Here is a 23,595-nt window from a genome sequence, read left to right on the forward strand (position 1 = left end):
GCAGAAGAATCTGCTTTACTTTCATTTTTTAAAGCTTTTAACAGGACACAGACACATGAACTAGAGAATTCTTCTCCAGAGTTATACTGGAACCAAAGACTGGATTTCCGAAGTGTACCAGATCAGTTTGCAGTTCTGGAATTCTAAGCAAAACAGATTTATAGCCAATCCAAGGCTTTTAGTACTATGCTAATAATCAACATTAACCAAGCTAAACTATACTGAACCAGTAACAAATATTTAAGTTCTCTGGCATCTGACCACCTTCAGAATTCCAGAAGTCTACATAACTGGAAGTGATGATAGAAAGTGTGGTAGCAGAAATCAGTATTATCTCAAACCCTACATGACAAATGGTGTATGCCTCCTTATCTGATTTGGAATCCCACTGTTTGCACTAATTAGCACACAGTAACCCAAGCACATTTACAATATCAGATCACTCAAAGACTGTAAGAAAAACCACTCAGCTCACAATACAACTGTATTCATGTCTGACTACTAAGGAGATACTACTTGTTCCCCATTTCAGCGAGTCATACAAAATGCAATGTATTAGACCCTCACAAATATATCCAATGCAAGGCGGCCACTGGTTCCTAGAAACAAATAATTCGCAACAGCTATAAGTTTCGTTGGGTTTTGTTTAGATTGTGTTTTATGTCAAAAAAAAAAAAGCTGTAAAATATTTACTGAGAAGATTCAGAAAAAGTTTCCACATTCCAGCATGAATTGTCTGCATTTTCATCAGCAAGCAGAGACTTCCCTGATCTACAAGCAAGTACTTGGTGCTATAACATCAAGTCATCTCCACTGTAAATCCATGTCTTCTGGCAGGATTAACAAGTGCATGCACTGTAATGTCTCCATAACTATCCTCACTTCAAAGAGGGATGGTCAGGCTCTTGACTCTTCTTTCTGCCTTGTAGCTACCAAGAGCCAACTACTTTTTAAAGCATCCTTAGCTTTGTTTTGTGCAACACAGAAGTCTGTTTTAAAACCTCCCTGGTCTGATTTGTACAAGCCAGGGTCATCTTGATCTTATTAGTCTCAGATCTTACCAAGCGTATCTACAATACACAATGCCACATGATGCAGATAATCCTTAAATGTGTCAACACTTCCAACAGTACATTCTGTTAGCAAGTTTGCTACCACCTCTGAAAAAATTTAATGCCAGAGACCCAGGAAGCCTTTCAGGTTATTAAGCCACATACCGTATGACAAATGAAGATTATATGCCCTTGGGGCTTGGATTTGAAACACACCTTTAGAAATTGATATAGAATTCCAAAAATATACTTCTACAGCAGTGTAACAACTCTAAGAAACTTAAATCCACCCCAAGACATATTGGCCTTAACAACAGACTATGCATATTAGAACTACCTTTTCCTGAGTGATGTTTCTTTGGGTATTTGAGCACATTATGCTGACGGCAGTTTGGCTGAGCATGTCTACTTTGCATCATAAAGCACATAGCAACTGGTAGAAGTTCTGAACCTTCCTGACTTCTGCAAAGAACCAGGCAACTGAAGCCATGGAAAGCAGAGCAGTGACTAAGCATCTGAATAACACAAGACACTGCATACTTAACATACAGCAGTTACGGTATGGCTGTTCAACTCCCTCTGAGAGGCAACAGATTCTTCCTTAATTGTATTCATACAATGTTAACACCAAGTTCAACCAAGTTTTGTTTCTCTAGTATTGTTTCAAACAAAAAAACAATCAAGCTTCCAAACCTTAAATACAGATCTATTAAAATGAAGACACTTAAAAAAAATGGTACTTGCATACTAGAGCTTATGCTTCCAGCACACCAGGACTCCACTTGAACAAATACACTGGAATCTTAAACAGAAAACAAGACAGGTTTACAGGGAGGATATACAGAGATTTATTTAATCGGGTTTACTATTTACAGTTGAGATAACTTTCACATACTACTTTGCTACTCTACATGGCTACATTGTTTCCAAGCCAAGTTAAGATCTACAGTCTAACAGTTCACTCAACACATAAAACCGCTCTTCATAGAAAAATGAAATATTTCATTATAGAACAGTAGTGCATACATTATAATCCTGAAAAGCCAGCTTATAGTTTAAACCACTAATGTTTGAAAGATTTGATCTCTGAAGGTCAAAACTGCAGTCACATGATCCTAAAATTTTGGTTAGTCTTTATTTTTACATTTTTATATATAAAGTGTACTGACTTCACTTAAGTGTTTTTAAAAAGTGACACTGGTAAAGGGCAACATTAAAATTTTTTTTCCCCTCAAATTAAATACAGCTGGCTTCCTTTGTACAACTTTGGCCAAAAAGTTTCATGTAGTGAAGGTTTAAGAAATCAGCCAGTTAATGCTTAGAGGTAATCTACCAAAGTAGGCACACATCCTTTGACTTTCATACCAACCAAACTACACTTCACTTGCAAATGGTTCTGAAATTAGAAAGTTTACTAGTATACTAAAACATTGAGATACATGAATAGCTGGCTAAAACAGTGAAAGTCACAGGTAATTATATGGGTGTGTGTAAAGCTGAGTTGTTTTGCCCGTCACCAGTGTACAGCACGGCTGTCCCATCTGTGAAAGGTGTGCTCTGACCAAGCTTAGACCAAGAAAGTGATCGCAGTAGACCTGGCCCATCCACCTTCCACACAAGTGAGATAAGATTGAACTGCGTGTTCGCATTCTCTTCTAGGCATAGGTTCCGCCAGTGATGAGAAGTTCGTAGGCAGGATCCCGACTCCTCCTACATAGTACTATACAGGCACACAACATGCCCAGAAGCTATGGAAGAAAAAAAAAAAAAAGAAAACAAGCTGAGTACAAAGAAGGTACTTCAAGAGATTTAACCTCGGCACAGAAATTTTCAGCATGCTTCGCAAGACTGTCATTGTCCATAAGGTAAATGGCAACAAATGCATTGTTCTTGAAAAAGCTTCATTTCCTGCTGCGGAAGTGAGGGCCACAAACTCCAGCTTTATTTCTTGCAAGTTTGTCTTGGACATATTTAACAGAAGGGTTTTTTTTGTCAGCCACTTGTATTGTGCCTCAATAATTCAGATGGAACACATTACTGATTTTTTAATGAAAGGTACAGATTTTTAGATACTGTATCTGGTATGAAAAATCAAAGTGAAATTCAAATGCATTAGCTTCTAATTGCTATGATGAGAAAGAGCAAGACTTCAGAGTTTTATGAACCCATTTCACTGCTGAATCTCAAATACTCAGTCTCTGTAAACATCTCATATTAGAAAGGTAAAGTCCAATGTGAATTATTCACTTTTAGATGTTTTCCTGCTGCTAAAATTAACAGTATCATGACTGTGCTGGCCAGTTTGCCAGGAATTTAGGGTATGATCACTCTGTACACATTTACAAGACAAAAATCAGATGAACGTCATCAGGGATGTGGGGCATTATATTTTACAGAAGTTGCATGTTTCTTGAAGGTAGAATAAGAGCATACCTACTAAATAAAAAAAAATCTGGTATAGCACTGTGTTCTATGGTCTACAGTAATTGGCAAAAGCTTCTAGTAGAGACTGTATTCCTTTGGTCATATGCATAAAAGTTTATTCACAGATGCAAGTATTTCAAAATGCTCCTGTCATAGCTCTGGATTACAAAGCATCATCCAGAACATAAGTTTCTTAAAATCAATCCAAAACAGACTCAAAACCCCCTTGAACAGAAAGCAAAAAAGAATGAAATGGATGAGCAGATGACTAAGTGTAAAGCTTCTTCACTGATACAGCAAAATCCCAGTGAAAAAACAGTAGTGGGACAAAAGGAGAATTACTTTTAAAATAAAAGTCTGATGCAAACATCACATGTGTAACAAGTTTTAAAACTAAATGACTTGTACATGCAATGTAGTACTTAAGTCTGATGGAAGACTGAAGAATGTTTTAAAAATCCTGAGGTTAAATAATCAGTGATTAAAAGAGTCATGATGAAATTAAAGTATGATCTTTTAATTTCCTGGAAAGGAACAAGCCGTAAAGATTAATAATATCCTTTGTCTGCAATTTATTATCTGCTTTGGATCTATAGAAGAAACCAGGTCAGATTCCAAAAAGCACATGGAGAGTAAGCTAGAGTATGGCACTTCAGACTGTTGGTAAAAACAGCACCTTTCTTCGCTTTCCATCAGCGCTTCGGTGGTTCCAGTTCACAGACTAACTCCCAAATATGTTATAGAACCATAGAATGGTTTGAGTTGGAAGGCACCTTTAAAAGGTCATCTAGTCCAACAGTCCTGCAGTAAGCAGGGACATCTTCAACTAGAACAGATTGTTCAGGTTGTCATATTCATGGCAGAGTAAGAGAAAAAACAATTACATGAGAGAATGACATGGACACAGCTCTAAGTGAAGGAGGTAATATCCACAATTAAAAAAACCTTAAGTTGGACTTCTGAAATGGAGAGTTTATGGTAGTTGCCAGTAGCTGTTCAAAATAAGGATAAAATGAAGAGAGTGCTGCAGAGGTACATCTTCTTTAGTCTTCTAATATAATTCATTCTAGTCATGCACGTCAAATAAATAAAAGTAGTTCCATCACATTTAGTTATTTACACAAAGATAACCCTGTTCAATGACTCACTCAAGACGTTCAATCTATACAGAGTTCTGCAAATCTGAAACAATCTGGTACTACAATAAGCCTTATGTAATCAACGTTTGAGTTACTATTTAAACCATTCATATTCTTTCGGAAGCCACCAAGCATGTTCCTGGGATTCACCGTAAACATGGAAGTAACTCCCATATTTCAACTTTTGCTACAGAAATTATTTATTATATCATTAAAAAATATGCTAGCACCTCTAAAACCTCTTCTAAGGCATTTGATTCTGTTGCTTCACTTGCTACTTAGTATTGTGAACAAAAATATTCGAGAAGTCTGTGTTGAGGAAGGATCTATGCATCCCTCTCTTTAACTTTCAGAAAAGTTTAGACATCTCCCATAGTCAGAAGGTTTAGCTTGTTTTGGATTTTTTTTAAACTATTATTTTATTTTTAGATTTGCCTGCTAGTAGTAATTATATCCAAACTACTTCACTTTTTTTTTGGTACCAAAAAAAAGCAGCTCACTGGCTATATACATATATGTCAAGCTCATTATCTTACAGACGCTAACTACAAAAGCTATGTTTAAGAATGAACTCTGCAGCAAATCAAGCAGCACTTCTATTGCACTGCAATGCCTTTGCACCCTCCAGTTTGCCTCCTACTTGTCAACAGTTCTGTGCTGGCACTGTGGTTGAGACCAGAGAAGATCCCCATGGTAACTGAAACACGAGCATCAAAAAATTACTTCTATGCAGAAGAGACTAAGTTTTGCACAGATTCCAAGCCTTGCACAAATTCTCCTTCTCTCAGTCTTTTCATTTTAAAGAAAGCACTGAAGGCTACATTTTTTGATCATAAGCTATCAGAAGTAATGAACTTTGGACGACCTTATTGCATAACACAGGAAATAACAATCAGTGCAGGGTGGACCCTAGGCAGTGAGTACCGGAATGGTAGTAAAATTCACCAAAAGGTAAGAAAAACATAATTACTCTCTAAGTTTACAAGAAACGAACCAAGTTACAGGCCATTTCCTGAGGCTTACATTCTTATCTCCATTTCAATTAGCCTGCAGACTGTTTTGCTGAGAATCGGGCTAAGTACATACTTAAATTCTGTATTACAAATAAGAGGATGTCACAGCTTCTGTCTTAAGTTTCAGGAGATAAATAACACAACAGTTTGAATACTGCTTAGTATCAACTTGACTGAGTCATTTTAAAATGTGAATTTACAACCATTTGAACTGTGGAGCAAAGATACAAGAATATCACCTCTGAGAGACTGAAATGTGATTACCACTCAGTAAATATTACTAGACAGACCACTCAGTAAATATTACTAGACAGACCACTCAGTAAATATTACTAGACAGAAATTTCAAGGGTATTTCCAACACCCCGTATTCTATATTTATCTTTATGCTATTCATTTTCTAAAAAGATCAGATAGCTTGTTTTAACTTTAACCAAAAAGATTACAAAATACTATACTGCACTTGCAAAGAAATTTCTCTGATGTTCTTATTTTTTTGCAACTATTTAGACAATATGTACTTTCTGCCAATAGCTTGAAAACTGATATGCCGAGACAAATCAGAGGGCGTCAACTACAGAAGGGATACAACTGACATGCTTGCCTAGAATTCCTGAGCCAGGACTAACCGAAGGATGCAAGCAGCCACATTTCCATTACAAACATGTGTCAGAAATTCTGGCCCAATCCCACAGAGGCTTATAACTGTGCTGCATTTTGGGGCAGACCCATGAATCGACCTGCAAACTCCAAAACTTGAAATAATGCCTCCTCTTGGGATTCAGCTCACCCAGTCTTGTAACACATTTTTTCATACATAAAAATATGCCACAGTAATCATGGTTGTGGTAAATCCATTCATTTACATTACACAAATATATTTCAGTGTTCAAGACGACTAAGTATTACTTTAACAGGTAAAGTTTTAAGAATGGCAATTAAAAAATACCTTCCTTCAGAAGATTCAGCACGGATCTCACCAAATTTAAAAGTTCCATAGCTGAAGTAATCTGGTTCTGGACAGTTGAATAGTATTACTGTATATAGTGTTACCTATGAGTATATCCCTATAGCATTAAAACAGAAATGTAACCATATTTTCACGAGATTGTTTGCAAAAGACTACTTACCTTGAAACACAGAATCCAGCTCAAAAGCTACATTTGAAAACGGAAGTGCCTAAACAGCCTGACTCAAGATGTTACATTTTCTGAATTCAAATGCTATCAAGGCCATAAAAGTAACTTCGATATTAAAGTCTCTTGGGATTCAGCGTATGTATTACATTTCTCAGAGGCCATAACATTGGTACAGCCTGCAAATAACATGATTAACGTAATAAACCTTCCACATTGATGAGCATTCATAATTCCAATTTTACAGATTTGCTTAGAAGACAATCCTCATCTTTTATTAAAAAAATCTAAATTAATACTGAGTTTCACATCAGCCTATTTCCTCAGTTACTTTTTTATGATCAGGGTAACTGTAACAATTAAGGTTCATGTGGGAGACAGACTGCGCTCAACTTTAAGGCGGCAAGGTCTCCAGTTTAGAGTGGTTTTGTTGTTTTGGTTTTGTTTAGGTTCTGCCCCCCGCCAAGTCCAGAGACCATAAGTCTTCAAGACACAACACAAAGCTCCGTTGAACAAGAGCAGAGTATGTCATCAAAACCCCTGGTGCACCTCCTGGGTGCTCCTGACATTATTTGTATGCCATGAAGCATGGTTAAGTTGATGAACCTCTAAAATGCCATGAAGTATAAGCTACCTGTTTTAAAGCTGGAATTTAAGTACTGTGCAAATTCTTCAAGTGTTAAGTGCCACCTGGGCATGTTCATGACACTTGATACTTAGATAATTAGTTTTCAATAAATAATTTACATTCTAGCAGATTATGGCATGTAACATTGACTGTTTAGCTGTCTTCAAATTTATTAGAATATAAATCTACACAGCAGTAGCTTTTAGACCATGCATGGTTGAGAAGTTCTATATTAAAGTGTTTAGATCCTTTTGACTGATGTTCATTTATTCCCCAAACAAAGTAGGGACTAAAGCTGTCATCATCCCGTGCATACTTGTAATAAATGAAATTCTAAATTGCTGTCCAGGTTAAGAACAAGTTTGCAGCTAAAGAACATTCTCTTACCTGAATAGCAGCAAATGCTAGTGCTGCCCAGATGACATACATCATGATCTCTTGAAGCTTCTTTACAACCAGAGCCTCACATCCCTGAAACAAGTAGATTTCTTACATATCCGTCTGGCAACCCCACGTACACACACACACCCACCAAACAACCCCCACAGCATCAAACAGGGCAAAAAGATAATCCAAACACTAAAAAAGTCATTACTTAGTATATCACAGATGAAAACAGAGGTTTTTTTCCCCTCCAGAAACCATGTTTATTTCCTGTTAATGCAAATACACCCAAGACTTCAGGCTCCCACTGAAAAGAAAAATAATTATCAGCAAAAGCACGTAGCTACTTCAGCTGTCTTACCTCAGAATAAAGGTCCATCGGGCGGGTCAAACTGCCAGTACAATTGCTGAGGGCTGCTTTGCAACAGCTGAGTGGCACACTGTTATTTTTAGTTTGTTTGAACCAGACAGTATTCTCCCAGTCTGAATAGTTACGGATCCCACAGCAGCGCAACTGAAAGATCATACAGGTGAAGAGCCAATGTGTTTATCAGTCAAAAAGTGTGGCGAGACAGCAATTCTAATTGCAATACCAAGAACAAAAGCATATTAAGATTATGTTCTACGGTGGAAAAATACATAAGTACTAAATATTTGAATCCAAACCCCGCCAATTACACAAAATGTACCTCCCCATCAACAACGTCATAAGTCTATTAACTTTAACCAAGTTAAGCTATTTATTGACCAATCAGCTGTTTCCTAGATTGGTTGGAATGAAGATACGCTACACAAGTAGCGGAGCAACACGACATCTGTGTTTTAAGGACACAAAGGCCTAAAGAGTTCCCATGTGTCTTGCCATCTCACCTGCCTCTGTACATAGTCAATAGCACGACTGGCTGCATCAGGATTTGTCCCATTGTATCCATTGTATACTTTCCGAATGCTGTGATTAACTTCATCCTCCACCTGTGAAACATTAGCAAGGCATCTGCATTAGCACACCAACAGGAGTAGTACAGGTTTAGGTAAAATTATTTCACTTCTAATTACAGTAGTTCAGGAAACCAAGGAAACTCTCTATCATCTGAAATTAGCCTGATTTCGTGGTACAGCTTTTTAAAATTCTAACTTGACTTTCGCAAAGATGTTGCTAGATGGCAGCTAACGGACGAGAAAAGGAAAAAAAAAAAGCAGCTAAGATTTTACACAAAGCAGCTTTGCAATGTAGCTCAGAAAGGAAATTGCTTTTTTGACGACACTGCGGCAGACATTCCATGAAGTTAAGGGCTCTCTGTAAGGGCATGCATTCACCTTTCCACTTCCTACTCCTCCTTCAAAGTTCCAAACCAAACCTCATATAACCATCTGGGCCAACTTGTTCCCTTTTGGACCACAAGGATATGAGTAAGTAATACCACCTGCTCTTCCATTCTCACTGAGGCACAGGTAAATTCTCAAAGATGAGATCTTCTGGCTGACTGTTCTACCCTAGAGTGACCAAGCTCTCTTTTCAGTCCCAGTCCCCCCACACTTCGCGAGAAACGCTGATGGCAGTACACTGCACATAGCAACAGTTACTGGAATAGCTCCTAAAGCTACTGCAAATGAGTCAAGCTGCTAAAGATGCTGTCAAGCACATGCTAGAAATGGATGCCACCCAAGAATCAACACTTGTCCCCCAAAAAGGTATCTTATAATGCCCATTTTGGAGGAAATCTTACTAGAACTTTAAGTAATACGTTTCACTGTAAACTTATTACTTAAATGCACAGAAAGTTTGGTGGAGCTGAACATTTGTATAACAGTAAGATTAGCTCTGAATCGATTTTTCCTATCATATTCAACAGGAATTACTTGCAAGGAATGTAATCTTAGCACTGAGCATTAATTAAGCATGCATATTCTTTAGATTTGCAAGTTACAGTAGGAAGGTCTTGGCAACATATCAAACCCTTAAATGCTTTAAGGGAAGAATTTTCTGCAGCAGTTCCACAAGCTTTATTCCCCCCACCCAAGAATGCTGGTTATCTTTATAAGTAAACCTGTATCAAGACTGATACAAATAAAAGTCAATTTAGCCTGCAAAGGTAACTTGTTTCAGACTAGTTTAAAATCAATTGTTTGATGATTTAACTAAATGTGATCTATAACTCTGATTCATATAACAAAGCAGCTGTTCAATTTGTCATATAGGTTTTAAAATAATTTATTTCAGTGCTTGGTTGTGTACCATTTGGCTTATGGTTCAATAAGGGCAACATTAGGCCTGAAAGACATGCAAATTACATACAATGCAAACAGAAGTCACTAGCTCCGGCTAACTGGCAGGTTTTATGAAAAATGAAGAGAGTTAACTACTCCACACAGGGCAAAAAGTGCCAGCTGGTCCTTAACCAACTGACAGCCTGTTTAACCCCTACTGCCACTTACAGAAAACATTACTTTTACTAATAAGGACCAATGCTAGCAGGTTCTGCAGATGAGTCTAGCACGATGTGACCTGGGCATGCTTCACGTTGTTCTGAAGGAATAGGAGTCTGAACTGGATACACACACTCAGGTTTACAGAGGCATGTTGGAAAAATCAAGCGATTTTCTGATCAGTCATTGTATCTTAACTTAAAAGGGCACAATGCCACTTTCTTGAGACAATATTATACTCAGTCTCATTTGGTACCAAGAGTTTTGATGAACAACTGCCATGACTTCAATCTTTCCTTCTGTTTGTTTAGAAGATACAGTTAACACTAAAGTAATTCCAATGCGAATTGGGTGCCTTTATAGAAAAGCAAAAAACCCAAAGACCTATGCATGCTGTGTCAGAACAGAACAAAATTAGCACAGAGCTGCCTTATTTATCCTGGTAAAAATAAATTTAAGCTATTTCCGACACTCCTATTGCACTTGAAAACAATAGTTTTAGATGCTAAGTACTGCAGGGTAGTAGAAAACCTGCCATTTTTACTAACAAAACCTGTCTGTCCTTTCAAAAGATTTATGATTTAGTTTTCAAATACTGACTCCCACAGTGTCTTAATGTAAGATCACGCTGCCACCAAAAAGAGACTACCTCTTCCCCCAAGATCTGACCCTGCATTATCTACAACTATGACACTGTATGGTGGCAAGACAAAAATGAGAGAGGTGATGGGAACAGGCAGCCAGGACCAAACCAGTTTTCAAGTGTGTGATTTCGGATGGACTAGGGAAGATGGATACATGCATCTGCTTTGATCTGCTCTGAATGCTGTTAACTGGAAAAGAGCAAGCCACTTTAAGAGTGGAACACAGAAGAGAATAAGATGAACACAGCTTAGTCCAGAGCAGATCCATGGTAATTCCTGAATAACTAAGCTGTAATACACTCTGCCTCTGCAAGTAATTGGAGCAGAGGGCAACCATTCGAGTTAATTGTAAGAACGCAACATGTTCCCCGTTCTCCAGGAACTGTACTGCTTTCCTCAGTTGCTTGCAAGGATTGCTTCCGCTACAAGCTTCCGGGTCCCAAACACAGCAGAAATCAAATGCAGACCATGAGAAAAACTGATGCTGAATTTAAGCATCACTGATACAGCACTTCTGTTGAAGCGACCCATTCTAGCTGTTAGTAAACCAGATTTATAATGCATGGTTCAAGGTCCTCCTGTTGGCTGCTTACTCAAAGCAACCTTCCTTTTTAAACCAAGTAAAAACTTTTTTACTTAATTGGTTATCTCACTGTTCCTTCCAAGATAGCAGGAGAAAGCGAGCAGGAGAGAATACTGAACTAGTAAGACCTAGATTGTACCTAAAACCAAAGAAGGCCAAAGAAAGGTAACTGGTGGTGCAGTTCAGCTTGCTATTAAGATATCACTGGAGTGTCCCGTAATGCGATCAATTCTACACATCACAGCTAAGAATGTCTTTTCTACCTTTTTATTTTGACAAAATTTAGATGCATTAGATGCCAATGCAGCAAAAGCCAGAGAAACTGCAAGTTAGAAATTTCTTTTCTTCAAGCTACACTGTGGTATATTTCTGCAAGATATTATGCTAGTAGAAACACAATTAATTTAATTTTTCTGATCCTGTTTCTTAACTTTCATTAAACAGTGGGAAAAGTCAACTTCTTTAGCCATAACCCTTGTCAACAACTTGTATGAATCCAGACAGTATAGATTAACACATGCGAACCATTTGATTTTATTATTATGCAGTGTTGGTTTGTATACCAAAACAAAAGACAACATTTAAGTTATTGCATATCAAAACAATATGTCCTATGTTCAAATATTGTGTAACCTAAATCATTCACAAACTCAAAGCATAAATAAATTAGAAGGCCACCTGGAAATATAAAGGCACCAATTACACGAGTCCCCTCTACTGTTCAGCTACTAATGATAGATTGCAGCTATTTTTTTGCCTCTGAGAAAGCTTTCTGCTTTGCTTTGAAGAACATCGATATTCTACATTTTAAGATACTGATATCTCAAATTAACCCACTTACAGGTTTGGTTTTATTCCTTTAACAAATACCCACGAACAGTTCTACAGAATTGAACACAGTAAAGAGTACATCTCTGTATTTTGTTCACAACAAAACATTTACTGAAACTGAGTAGTTATTACCTTTGCTCTGTAGATGTATCCAAGAACCACCACCACAACTTCAGTGACAAAAACCAGGAGCAAGATGATCACAAACTGTAAAATACAATCAAGAGCGTGCAAATAGTTTTACCCATTTACTTTCTGAAATTCTCTATATAGATTTTGCTATTTAAAGGAATTTTTCAGCTAAAGCTTTGATTTATCAGACAACTTAAAGTAGGCAACTAGGTTGACCAAATGAGCCCAGAATTAACTTCATTCAAGAAACTAGTGTTCATAGCTTCACCAAGTAATAAGAAGCTGCCCAGCCAGGCAAATGCTGATCAAGAGAACTCAAAGCACCGTACTGGAACACTTTCATCAAGTGTTTCTGTCAATTTTCTTTCCGTTAGATAAACAGGAAGGTCACGTCAAAGAAGCTACTTAGGCTTTTACTAAGAATGGTAGGTGGACTAAGAAAATGTTTCTTCAGGTTAAGCCCTGTAAGAACTGACAGAGATGGCAAGCTATGCATTTGTCTTGGTATATTTAAGAGCACTTGTAAAATAAACTGCTGAAGTAGTCTACACAGTATCCAACAAGAAAAAAAATCCCCATGGGGACAGTTTAAACACTGACCTCTCTTCTCTCCTACCTAATTCTCAAGTAGAAATTAGAGTTAAAATGCTTGGAAACACATGCCATAAGATGCTGCAAACAAAGTGTCCAAATTAAGCCAAACAGAAAAAAAAATATTTAGGCATCATAAAACCCCTCAGTTAACCTTAATGCAAGATACTTAAAACAAGAAGGCTTCTGGCTAAAGATTCTCTGTCCAATTTCAGCTTTTCAACCGGAACAGATAAAAGTTAGATTTAAAAACTGTGATGACTTAATGATATGGTTTAAAATTTTTTAAATGAGATGACTACAGTTCTAAAAAAGCTAAAACTGAGGAACCTTCTGCTGCTGGAACCGCCTAATTTAACACTAATATACAGAGCAGAAAATTGAAGTAAGATGTTCTTAACAAAATAAAAAGGGAAAACATTTAAGGCCACAAAATAAGATTAGAACAAGCTTCTAAAAATATATATATTTTAGAAGTCTATTAAAAGGGAAGGTGGCCAAATATATAACAGGCAAATACCATCATAGATAAACTCCGCAACTTACCGTAGCAAGTCCACAGCGACTTTCTCGAATTGTGGCACAGCACCCAATAAGCCCAATAATAAAAAGAAGTGTTCCCACAGCTATGATAACAACTGCTGGAATTAGTGTGTAGACATCTTCGAAGAAGTGATCATAGTCATCATACGTGATGAACACGTAGGCTCCCACGTAGCACAGTATGCCTGCTGCTGCCTACAATAGACAAAAGAACATGTTATGTTTCTTTGAACACCAAACCCTCCTTTCAGCAAGCCTACTTTGCAACAATTATTTAATCAAACACAATAAAGAAGTCATCCTCGGAAATTAGATCCTCTTTTATTTTAAACATCTTTGCTAGCTTATAGCACATTTATTAAGAACATCTCAAATGGAGGCCAGCCAGTAATTTTCAAATTACATTTGATCTGGGCAGATTTAGTTTTGACTATATTGTAAAAGTCTTCTGAGGCACACAGTAAAATAGTGAGGGAAACCATGCTATGAACACCAAAATCTTGCTCCTTGTTCTCAAATACTTCCTTCCCATGCTGTGAACTAAACTTTCGACATAGTCTAACGTTCACAATACTCATTCTCATACTTTTGAGAACAGGATTCCAGCCCATCCAAGCAGCAAGTTATTTACTATTCAACAGCGATTCAGAACATGTATGCAATTCTTTTATCTGCCATTGTTTACCTCCTACTATTTATTATTCCATTTTGATTCTGATTAATACCTATGATTTAATGTTGGAGAAGAACAGATTGCAAATTTTAACCTCTGCTAGGGAAAGATGAACTGCTAGAAACAACCACCTTTTTGAAGTGTTCACACCACTAGAAAATCTGATTCTAACCAACTAAGCAGGTAGGAAGAAACAAAGAACACCAATTATTAAAAGACAGAACCAGATACCTGGAGACACAGTACAAAACTTTCCAGTTTTTAAAACATATTCTCAGAAGGATCATTGTAGAAAATGGTCTTTATTAAACAAGCAAGCAAAAAAGAAAAAAAAAAATCACTTGAAGTTACTGCAAATAAGACCCATAGGATGGATCTGCCACTATATAGATTTAAAACACTAAGACAACGCATTTATATCAATCTGATATGACCTTACCTCCCTTACAGCTACAGGGATCCCAACACACCAACACCTTCATTAACTTTAAGCTGAGCAGACCTAGTGAAGGACAGAGAGCTGTTGCTTGACAAGCCAGCTAACACACATTTATTTCAAAATAAAAGGGCCTCAAACTTTGCTTTACAAATGCCTCTCATAACTGTCTTCACACTTGCTGCAGAATGAAAAAGTCCTGCTATATAATAAAATGAAGCATTTATATTCAATTGATTTGCAATGACAGACAATATAATTTTTATAATGCCATGACACTTTCCTCGTGTCCCAATACAAGGCTAAGCTCTATCAATCCACTCAGGAGATGCAACTATGCTATGATCTGGGACATTTCATTTTGCTGTAAAGGGTGGTGTCCCCATTACAATCCAATCCATACCCTGGACACACAAGTTCACCCAACTGGAACATTACACACTTCAGCTCTATCTGGGCAAGAACACTGCAGGCTGCCTGCAGCCTCCTTTCCCACTCTGTGGCCTTTTAACTACCCTTGCCCCTGCACTGCAAAGATGAGAGTGGACAGACACATATATAGTTAGTACCCATAGCTATAATACTACAAGTCTGGGTAATGCTACTGTAGAATCAAAGAATCAATTAATAATTTAGGCCAGGAGGGACCTCAGGACGTCGTTTAGTCCAATTTCCTGCTCTAAGCGGGGTGAAAAATGAATTCAGACCAGGTTGCTCAAGGCTTTGTCCAAAGTCTTGAAAGTCTAAGGATGGAGATTCCACAGCCTCTCTGGGCACCCTGCTCAGTGTGGCATAGAGTGACACAAGCCATAAGACGACAGGTCCCTAGTATTTCAGCACTGTTCGTTACTATGTACAAAAAGTACTGCAATATTACCGCAACTATTCCCTATAAAACAATACTGCATAAACACTATAGAATAATACTTTACATATGGAATATCCCCTGCAGCACTTTGTTATAGAAACACTGTGTCAAAGAAAAAGGTATTAAGAGGCAGCTCAAAATTATCATCAGTTCTGTGTGGATCTGAGCAATACATTCCACCTCCCTGCCTCTCTTTCTGCAGTGAAGGTGTGTACTCCACAGGAATCTTAAAAGCATCCAGAAGGTTCATATTCATTCAATAAAAGGTGCTATGCAGACACAACAGCAGTGAAACCGAAAATTCATTAATAGTCACAGACCAACTGCAAGACATCTTTTCCAGACAGGAAAATCCAAAGTGAACAAGCTACTACAAAATCACCCCTTTGCACAAAAGATGTTGAAATGCTAATCCAACTACGCAAATCCAGCCATGTTAGGTACAACATGGCAAAATGCAGACATACAATTTTTGTACACAAAGCAAAGATTTCAAATAGTGTCACTGAACAATGGAATTGCATTAACTGTTGCCTAGCAATGAAGCGTGTGAATGACAGGACAGTGATGTCATCTCCCGTTTCTAAGAACTAAAATGCTTGTTAGATATATGGTATATTGCAAAGTGGCAGATGAAAAACACAGCTGTGGTTGGCATCAGGCATAGAAAATACACCACAGAACTGAAATCAGAATCCCTTTGTCCTTCTCTGTTGAAAGGAATTTAGGTGGCTTCCTTTTCTAAGAAAAATCTGGTTCATAAACAGCATGAGGACATATATTTGAAACAAAAAAAGCTTAACCTTTGAAAAACTGTCTACAGGTGTTAGCTTTCCTCCCCTACTTCAAGAAGCATACATATTTTAAGAAACTTTGCTCTTCTAATATTATGCCAGATGAGTCTGACTAGTGTAGAGACTAAATATTGTCTCAGAAACTAAGAAAAGTCATACTCTGGGCTTGTTATAAAAATTAATATTTTGTAATGACTATTGAAAAGGCAGATTTTTCCTTGGACTTCTCAGATTAAAGCAGCCTGGTCTGCAGACTTCACTAAATCCTTTCCACACATGGTACTATAATGACTAATCAGCCATGACAGCATTTGGCCTTAGGTTTTGCTTCTACAGGAGGCTGTGGAACTGGTGTTTCTATGGAAGAAGCTACAGAATTTTGGGCACAGCAGTGTGCATTCATATGTCTATAAACTTTGCACTAGAACAATGAGGAAGTTGAAGATAAAGACATTGCCTCTACTTGATGAAGTGACCATACCCTGAAAAATTACTGCTATTTCTCCCTCAGAATCACTTCAACAAGTAATTTTCAGGGGGGTAGGGGGCTGGCAGAAGTCCTGAGAGCCAAGGTGCCTGCTGGAGTTTCCACAAGTTTTAAAAGCGATGAAGTTTAACACTTCCTTCCTGTGTATCACAGTTTAACGCTATTTTTGAACAGGTATAATACCTAGTCTCTCACAGAACAATGAAAACAGCAACACTACCCAGTTAGTTTACAGGAAAACAAGTCTCAAATGCCTTCCCTTCTCCTCTCACAGCACAACCACGGGATGCTTAGTGTATTCTTCAGCCTGCTCTAAACCAGGGAGGTCTCTAAATTAGCATTTTAGCTGGGATTAGGAAAGTGCTTTTGAAGTAAATGTTTTTGCTCCTCTTCTGGTAATTTTCACTTAAAACTTTCTGGTTTGCATCACTGAATAGTCTTAGGAGTGTATAATAGGACTCACTTTGTATGAAACCAAACCAGACAATGAGCACATTTACTGTGCTAGCTGCTCATAGGTGTTCAGTCCATGGGACCTTCCTCCCTCCCCACAACACAGTACTTTCAACATCTGGTCCTCAGCACAATTGGGTTTTGTTCCCCCTCCGTAGTACCATGTTATATGTTAATGTAAATAAAGCATAAATACTGCGACAAGATATAAATAGCTAGTTTTACCTATACAAAGTATGCAATCTACATTGATCCGCGCTGTACCAGTTAAATGCACATATATTACCTGTTGCAACTCAAGAATAAAGTAGAACATGTGCTTTTAAAAAGAAAAAAAAATTTAACCCCCAAAATAATACCTTGCACTTAAATCACTTGCTTCTCTAAAAGGGAATAATCTAGAGAAATTGAAATCTGTATCACAAATAAAGACATGAGGATAGTTTTTTAAAAAAATGCACAAAATAATCCAAATCTCAATACTTATTATCCTGCAGAGTAAATAAATCGACGGAAGTCCAAACTCACTTAAGTCAAAGACATTGGATAAAAAACTACCACATTTACAATCATGCAATAAATGTAAGCCAAATATATGAACTGTGCACAGTTCAAATAAGTCTGTGATAAACAGGGACTGAAGAAAGAATTGTCAAACTTAATCTGCTCAAGGCTCTGAATAGAGATGGCAGCAGCTCCTGAATCCATGCCAGATCACATACGCCTGCTCCAGAGAGGTGACTGGTTATTCAGCATTCACACATCCTTTTAAGTTGTTTGCATCCAGTTTGTAGTACTGAACCTAACGTGCCATACTCTGATGAATTAAGCTTTAAAAGAGACTGCCCAGACAAGAATAGTCAATGAACACAGTTTGTTGCAAAAGGCTTGAACAATTAGGCATCCCTTTCATCAGAGGAAAAATTTAAAAATACATAGACCTCTTATCATTCAGAAAAAGCTTGATATTATTGCTTTGGCATGAGCTTTTACGGATTTTTAAAAGTCAAACCAGCATGCAAAGAACTGGAGATCTAATGACACAATGATACAGGCAATGGTAAACATCACTCAAAGCATTTATATTTGTTTGGGGTTTTTTGTTTGTTTGCTTAAGTAGGCTGCAAATACACACCGAGTTTTCAGTAATGCTGACACACTGCAGTGATTTGAAAGCTAAAATTTGGTTAGCTAAGAAGATGATGACTGGAAAGTAAGATATTTAAACTACTTCTTCTGTTGATCATTTATTTATCTACCACCGACACAGCAGCTCCATTTACAAACTAATGCTCCTCATAGTACCCTACTTATGCTGCTCCCAAACAGGTCTGATGAAAACTGGTCCAAAGACTTATATCTTTACACAGCATTGTCTTTCATGTTCCTTTGCTGTTTACCTTGCTATTCCGTTCCACTTTGTAACATAGGTAGAGATATTTTAAAGGCTTATAAAACAAAGCCATGTAAAATTCAAGTAAGCCAGACTGCTTTGCCTATACTAGCCAAATTCAATTCTGTAACACTACGCATAAAAGCCTCAAATTCAAATGCTTTTGCAGCTAAAGCAAAAGGCTGAGCTAGGCTGCTTTTGCATTGGCATTACATATTGTGAGTATCACTAATTGCAAGAGGCAGTGCACCAGCAGACTTTTTTTTTTTTTTTAACTAGAAGAGATGTTAACAATATAGCTGTTCTTTTACACTTATTTAGTCATGAGGGCTGTAACTCAATCTGGTGCTCCACTGTTTCCAGATTCCTTGCCCTCCACAAGAACAATGATGCTACCAAGTTTCACCAGGTAAAGTGATACTTCAAATTCCATGTACTACTCAAAGATATCACATTAGCTTTGCAAGTTGTTTTTGCTTCTGTTGGGTATTAGGTCTACTTTTAAGCGCAAAACCAGATGCAAAAAAATCCTGAAAAATCTCAAGCAAAAAGTCAAAACTCATCCTGTAAAGAAACATAAATGATACTACCATATTACTTAAAACCAAATCGAAGGCTTACCAAGAATCAGGGCCTTGCCCATGTTTGCTACCTGAAAATTCGTGTCCAGATATTGCAACAGAAAAACAAAACCAAACCAAACCAACACTCACTCACAGTGGGCACAATACTTCATGAGCTTTAAATTCTAACTTGGGTAAAAGTAATTTCTTTAATGCACAGGATTGCAAACCATTACACAGTCCTGCAAATACTTCACTACCATAGCGGCAGAAGCACAAAACATTTGACTTGCACATCCAGAAGTAAACGTCCTTCAAGACAAAAAAGCTTCAGTCAAGTAATCCCTGACAGGCAGCTTGTGGGATGGTCTGTCAATTATAGTCTTTGATCACCAAAAACTCTTGGGAAGTTTCTTCATTACCTCAGCTTTCAAAGTCTAGATCTGAAACAATTCCCAACCTCCCTGTAAAACAGAAAAATTACTTGGCTTATTCCTACATTTAAGAGGAAGTAAGCTCTACTTTTCTACTTTTTCTTTCTGCTGCTAAATTTCAATGACTTTTCCTGTTGCTGCATTTTCTTTCTTGTCTATCAGAAACCCAAAACACACTACATACACATTGATAGCTACAGCTCTTTTTAAGGACAGCACAGAGAATTTCCCTAAGATAATACTAGATAACTTCTAATACTATGGTTACTGTGGTGAGCATGCATAAGTTGCAAATCAAGCAGAGAGCTGTAGAAAGCATGCTTGCTGTAAAGAACTGAAGCCTTCAGATTTCTCTAACTAATCACACACACAAAAAATTTATAATAGCTTAGTCAAATGAACTGTAAAATTAATAATTTTAAGTCAGTTTAATTGCAAGAGCAAGTTAAAAAGTTAGTTCACAACTACTGAGTTAAAGTATCATAGAAACGGAATTCATTCCTTTTCTGAAGGAGCACCACTACTGCTCCTTCGTGCTACTATTGATGATTACCACTTATCATGCCATTTTGCTGCAGTACTTTGTTTTTAAGGCAATATGTGTGTCTACAGTAGAAGCAGATGCTTGACACCCCTGCAAATACAACTAAGCTGAACTGTCAAAGTACTACACCAAAAACTTGGGAAGCTGCATAAAACCCTTTCAGCTTTCTACATGATAAACTAGCACCTGTCCTACTGTGAGAGGAAGATAGTTCCCACAGTCCATTTTCTTTAAAAGAAAAATTAAAATTCTGTGGTAATTAAGAACATGCAGGAATGTAAAGTTAATATAAGAATTTAACAGACATGAAAAGTTTTCATGAGGCTAAACAGAAACAAGATGACTTTTATAGTGTCAACCAGAAAATTTAATAGGTAGCAGAAGACTTTTCAAAAGGGGATGAACTTGTAAAATCACTGACAAACTGAGCAAAGTTTGGGTTATTAAAGTCAGCAGTTATAGATGATGGAGTGGGTATGGCTATGACCTGTGAGCAAGCCTGATCTGCCTTTTTCAAAAGGCTTAGAAGAAATTTTTTTTTAAAGAAGGTACCTCCTAGACTACAGAGTATAACAAAAACATCTCTGCTTTTTCTTCAGCAGCAGATGTGACAATTTTCTGAACAGTTCACATTTATATGACCGCTACCAAAGCACTCTGAACATTCACATCCTCCCACTAATAAGAGAGCCATGGTTGGGGAGAAGGGGGAGTTATAATTCACTTTGATCAGCTATTCCTGCAGACCTTTGATAGCAAACTATGCAGAAGCACTTGCTATTACTACAGATGACCATGAACATGATCACAATCATAATACTTAAAATTTATATACGACACCCTGTAGAGACACACTAAATTTATAAAAGCAATTAAAGGAAGTTTCATGGTTACTTGACAAATTATAGGCAGTAATCTATTGCCAAGTATCAGTGGAAAACCGGATGATCCAATTGTCAGACCGGGAACTACACCTGAATGACAAGCAAAAGATTCCTGAAACAGCACAGGAGCAACTACATTGTCAACTACATGGGCACCAAACATTAACATACACAGCTCAGTCAACAAGCGAAACATGACAGATCAAGAGTTGGAATTCTTCTCTTTTGCTATTTAAAAAATGAAGATGTACTACGTTTGATGAAAGTATGTCATTTCCTATTTTTATGCTATAGCGTGCTAAAGAGAGGACTGATTTTTGTAATTCTCACTTTTAGAAAGCCTGCCTCGTTCTACATCCAGCTGATGAGCAGCAAGGTTGTTCCAGCACAAGCAACCCAATTACCTATCTGTCAAAAAGCTATCAGCACAAGCTGACCTCCTAGGCTGGAAATGGTTTACAGAATGCAAAATTAGCGATGTTTTGATTTGACATGAACTCCATCCTATCTAAATACAATCTGTTCATTTTAAATTAAGTCAAGTTTGTCACAAAAAAAAAAAAAGTGATCAAAAACTGTGAAGTGCTAGATTCAGTATTACACAAAATAACTTTGTACCCACCACTGCTTAAGGTGAATAATTGCAAACTTCAACATGCAATTAAACTACTAAATGCAGCAAATAACAAACAATACCTTTTCAAATTATCAAATATGAAAACTACCACTAAGCTTTTGGGGTAGGGAAGAAGTTGCATACACATTTTCTGTTCATTTATTCAGATCAGAACCTAATGCGTATCAGCAACTAAAGAAAAGTCTACTTAAAGATGCCAGCAAGAATGCAACTCGCAACACCTACACGTCCAGTCAAAAACTTAAGTCTGACGTAGCAGCTATGAAGTAGCTTTTTTAATGCCATTTGTAACTACGCATGCAACAAAAAGCCACACCCAACAAAGCAGATTCCAAACAAATGGCTGTACTAAAAGGTTGATTTAACTGCCTCATACTTCAAAGTCCAAATTAGATTCCTAATACGCACCACAGAAAGTCAAATATGCCTCACATTTACTGCTCACCTCTCTGAACAGTTGTATGTACAAATGCTAGCAAGACTGCACAGACTTGCATTTTCCCTGCCCATGTTCCATTTTAGGTGCTCATGAGAGGCATTCCTTTGTAAAAATTTAGACATTTATCCTGTAACATTTGTTAAATTTCATATAGCTTTCAATACTAAATCATGTAGCTATATATAGCTATATTTTTATGTTCTAATATCTTGTTACCTACCATTACTTTTTCAAAGTTGAAATCTTTGAACAGCTGGGACAACAGATCTTCTGTTGCTGGAGCTGGGATTAGAGGATGAGAAATGCGGTCGCTAAATGCAGAAAAGGCATGCCTGAAGCCTACAGCATATGCCTTCATCTCATTTATTGTTATGTTGTTCTGACAGACCAATTAGTACAGTGAATATGATGCCAAGCTACAGCCCGTATGTCCATCGTGAGAAAGGTCACTTACAGCAAGCTGCTGTTCCCCCAGCCCAGGTGAGCTTTTCTCTTGCTGTCAGCAAGACTGTAGTTGCGGCAGGTTTAAGCGATGCATAAATACCACGATGCAACTGTGGCTACTGACTTGTTTCTGGACTATTAAGTTTTATATATCTAACCTAATTTTGCGTTCAAAATACGAGGAACAAAAGGTGCTCCATACTGACCACTACGTTTTCGGGACACACAACCTTAAAGCAGAAGACTAAAATCTAGATGGCCATAAAAGCTCAACAAAAATTGAACTGGCAGAGACCTGGAAACCTCAATAATGCATCTCAAGCTGTATTCGATTACACAAGCGCCTCTATCTCAAGATCTCAAATGCTCGTTAAACCGTCACTGCCAAGCTACCGAGGCAGCCGATTCACCTTCATCCACCTCCCAGCCCGGGGGGGCGAACTGCGCGGGACGGGGCTGGGCCCGCCGCCACCAGTCAGGGCCCCGCGAAGGGGCACAAGGCGCCCCTTAAACACAAACCGTTTAAACACCAGCTGACCCGGCGAGGCGGCGCGGGGAGGCTCCAGCCGCTGCCGGACGTGCGAGAGGAGCGCCCAGCGGCGAGGCTGCCCGGGCCGGGCCCGCAGCGCCCTCAGGGGCCGGCGTCCCGCCGCGGCCTGCCCGGACCCTCCCCTCACCGCTGAGGGACAGGCAGCCCCGCGCCCGGCGACCCCGACCCTCCCCAGCCGCCCCGGAGGCTCACCCAGAAGATGAGGTTCAGGAAGACCAGGACGGTTTTGGAGGAGGTGATGCCGCACTGCCCCATGGCGCCCGCCGCCCCTCAGCCTCCGGCCGCTCCGCTCCCCGCCGCTCCGCCACCGGCCCCGCCCCACGTGACCCAGCCGGCGGCGCGGCGAGCCTAAGATGGCGGCCGCTCGCGTCACGTGAGAGGAGGGGGCGGAGGAACCTAAGATGGCGAACCGCTCCCCCTTAAAGGAACCGCCGCGTGACCGAGGCGGCGCGTGGGTCGCTGAGGGGCG

The 23,595-nt window shown here is 38.4% G+C and overlaps 1 protein-coding gene across 1 annotated transcript; it reads right to left on the reverse strand.

The window, feature by feature from the left end:
- Nucleotides 1-1,876: 1,876 nt before the first annotated feature.
- Nucleotides 1,877-23,484, reverse strand: TSPAN3 (tetraspanin 3). The gene is made up of 7 exons (XM_065641880.1): nt 23,319-23,484; nt 13,531-13,722; nt 12,394-12,468; nt 8,647-8,748; nt 8,138-8,290; nt 7,780-7,863; nt 1,877-2,800 (listed from the first exon to the last, which is right to left on the reverse strand). The coding sequence occupies exons 1-7, from the start codon at nt 23,379-23,381 to the stop codon at nt 2,708-2,710; spliced, it is 762 nt and encodes a 253-aa protein (XP_065497952.1). The 5' UTR covers nt 23,382-23,484; the 3' UTR covers nt 1,877-2,707.
- Between the last annotated feature and the right edge of the window lie 111 nt (nt 23,485-23,595).

The sequence above is a fragment of the Caloenas nicobarica genome, chromosome 10, assembly GCF_036013445.1.
Source record: "Caloenas nicobarica isolate bCalNic1 chromosome 10, bCalNic1.hap1, whole genome shotgun sequence".
NCBI lineage: Eukaryota > Metazoa > Chordata > Aves > Columbiformes > Columbidae > Caloenas > Caloenas nicobarica.

Bases quoted from the DNA above. Each gene is read 5' to 3' on its own strand.
- TSPAN3 (XM_065641880.1), bottom strand. From the start codon at position 23,381: ATGGGGCAGTGCGGCATCACCTCCTCCAAAACCGTCCTGGTCTTCCTG. The intron at 12,469-13,530 runs GTAAGTTGCGGA...TGTATTTTACAG, and splicing joins GTCGCTGTGGACTTGCTACG to TTTGTGATCATCTTGCTCCT. The intron at 7,864-8,137 runs GTAAGACAGCTG...TACTTGTTTCAG, and splicing joins CGATGGACCTTTATTCTGAG to GGATGTGAGGCTCTGGTTGT.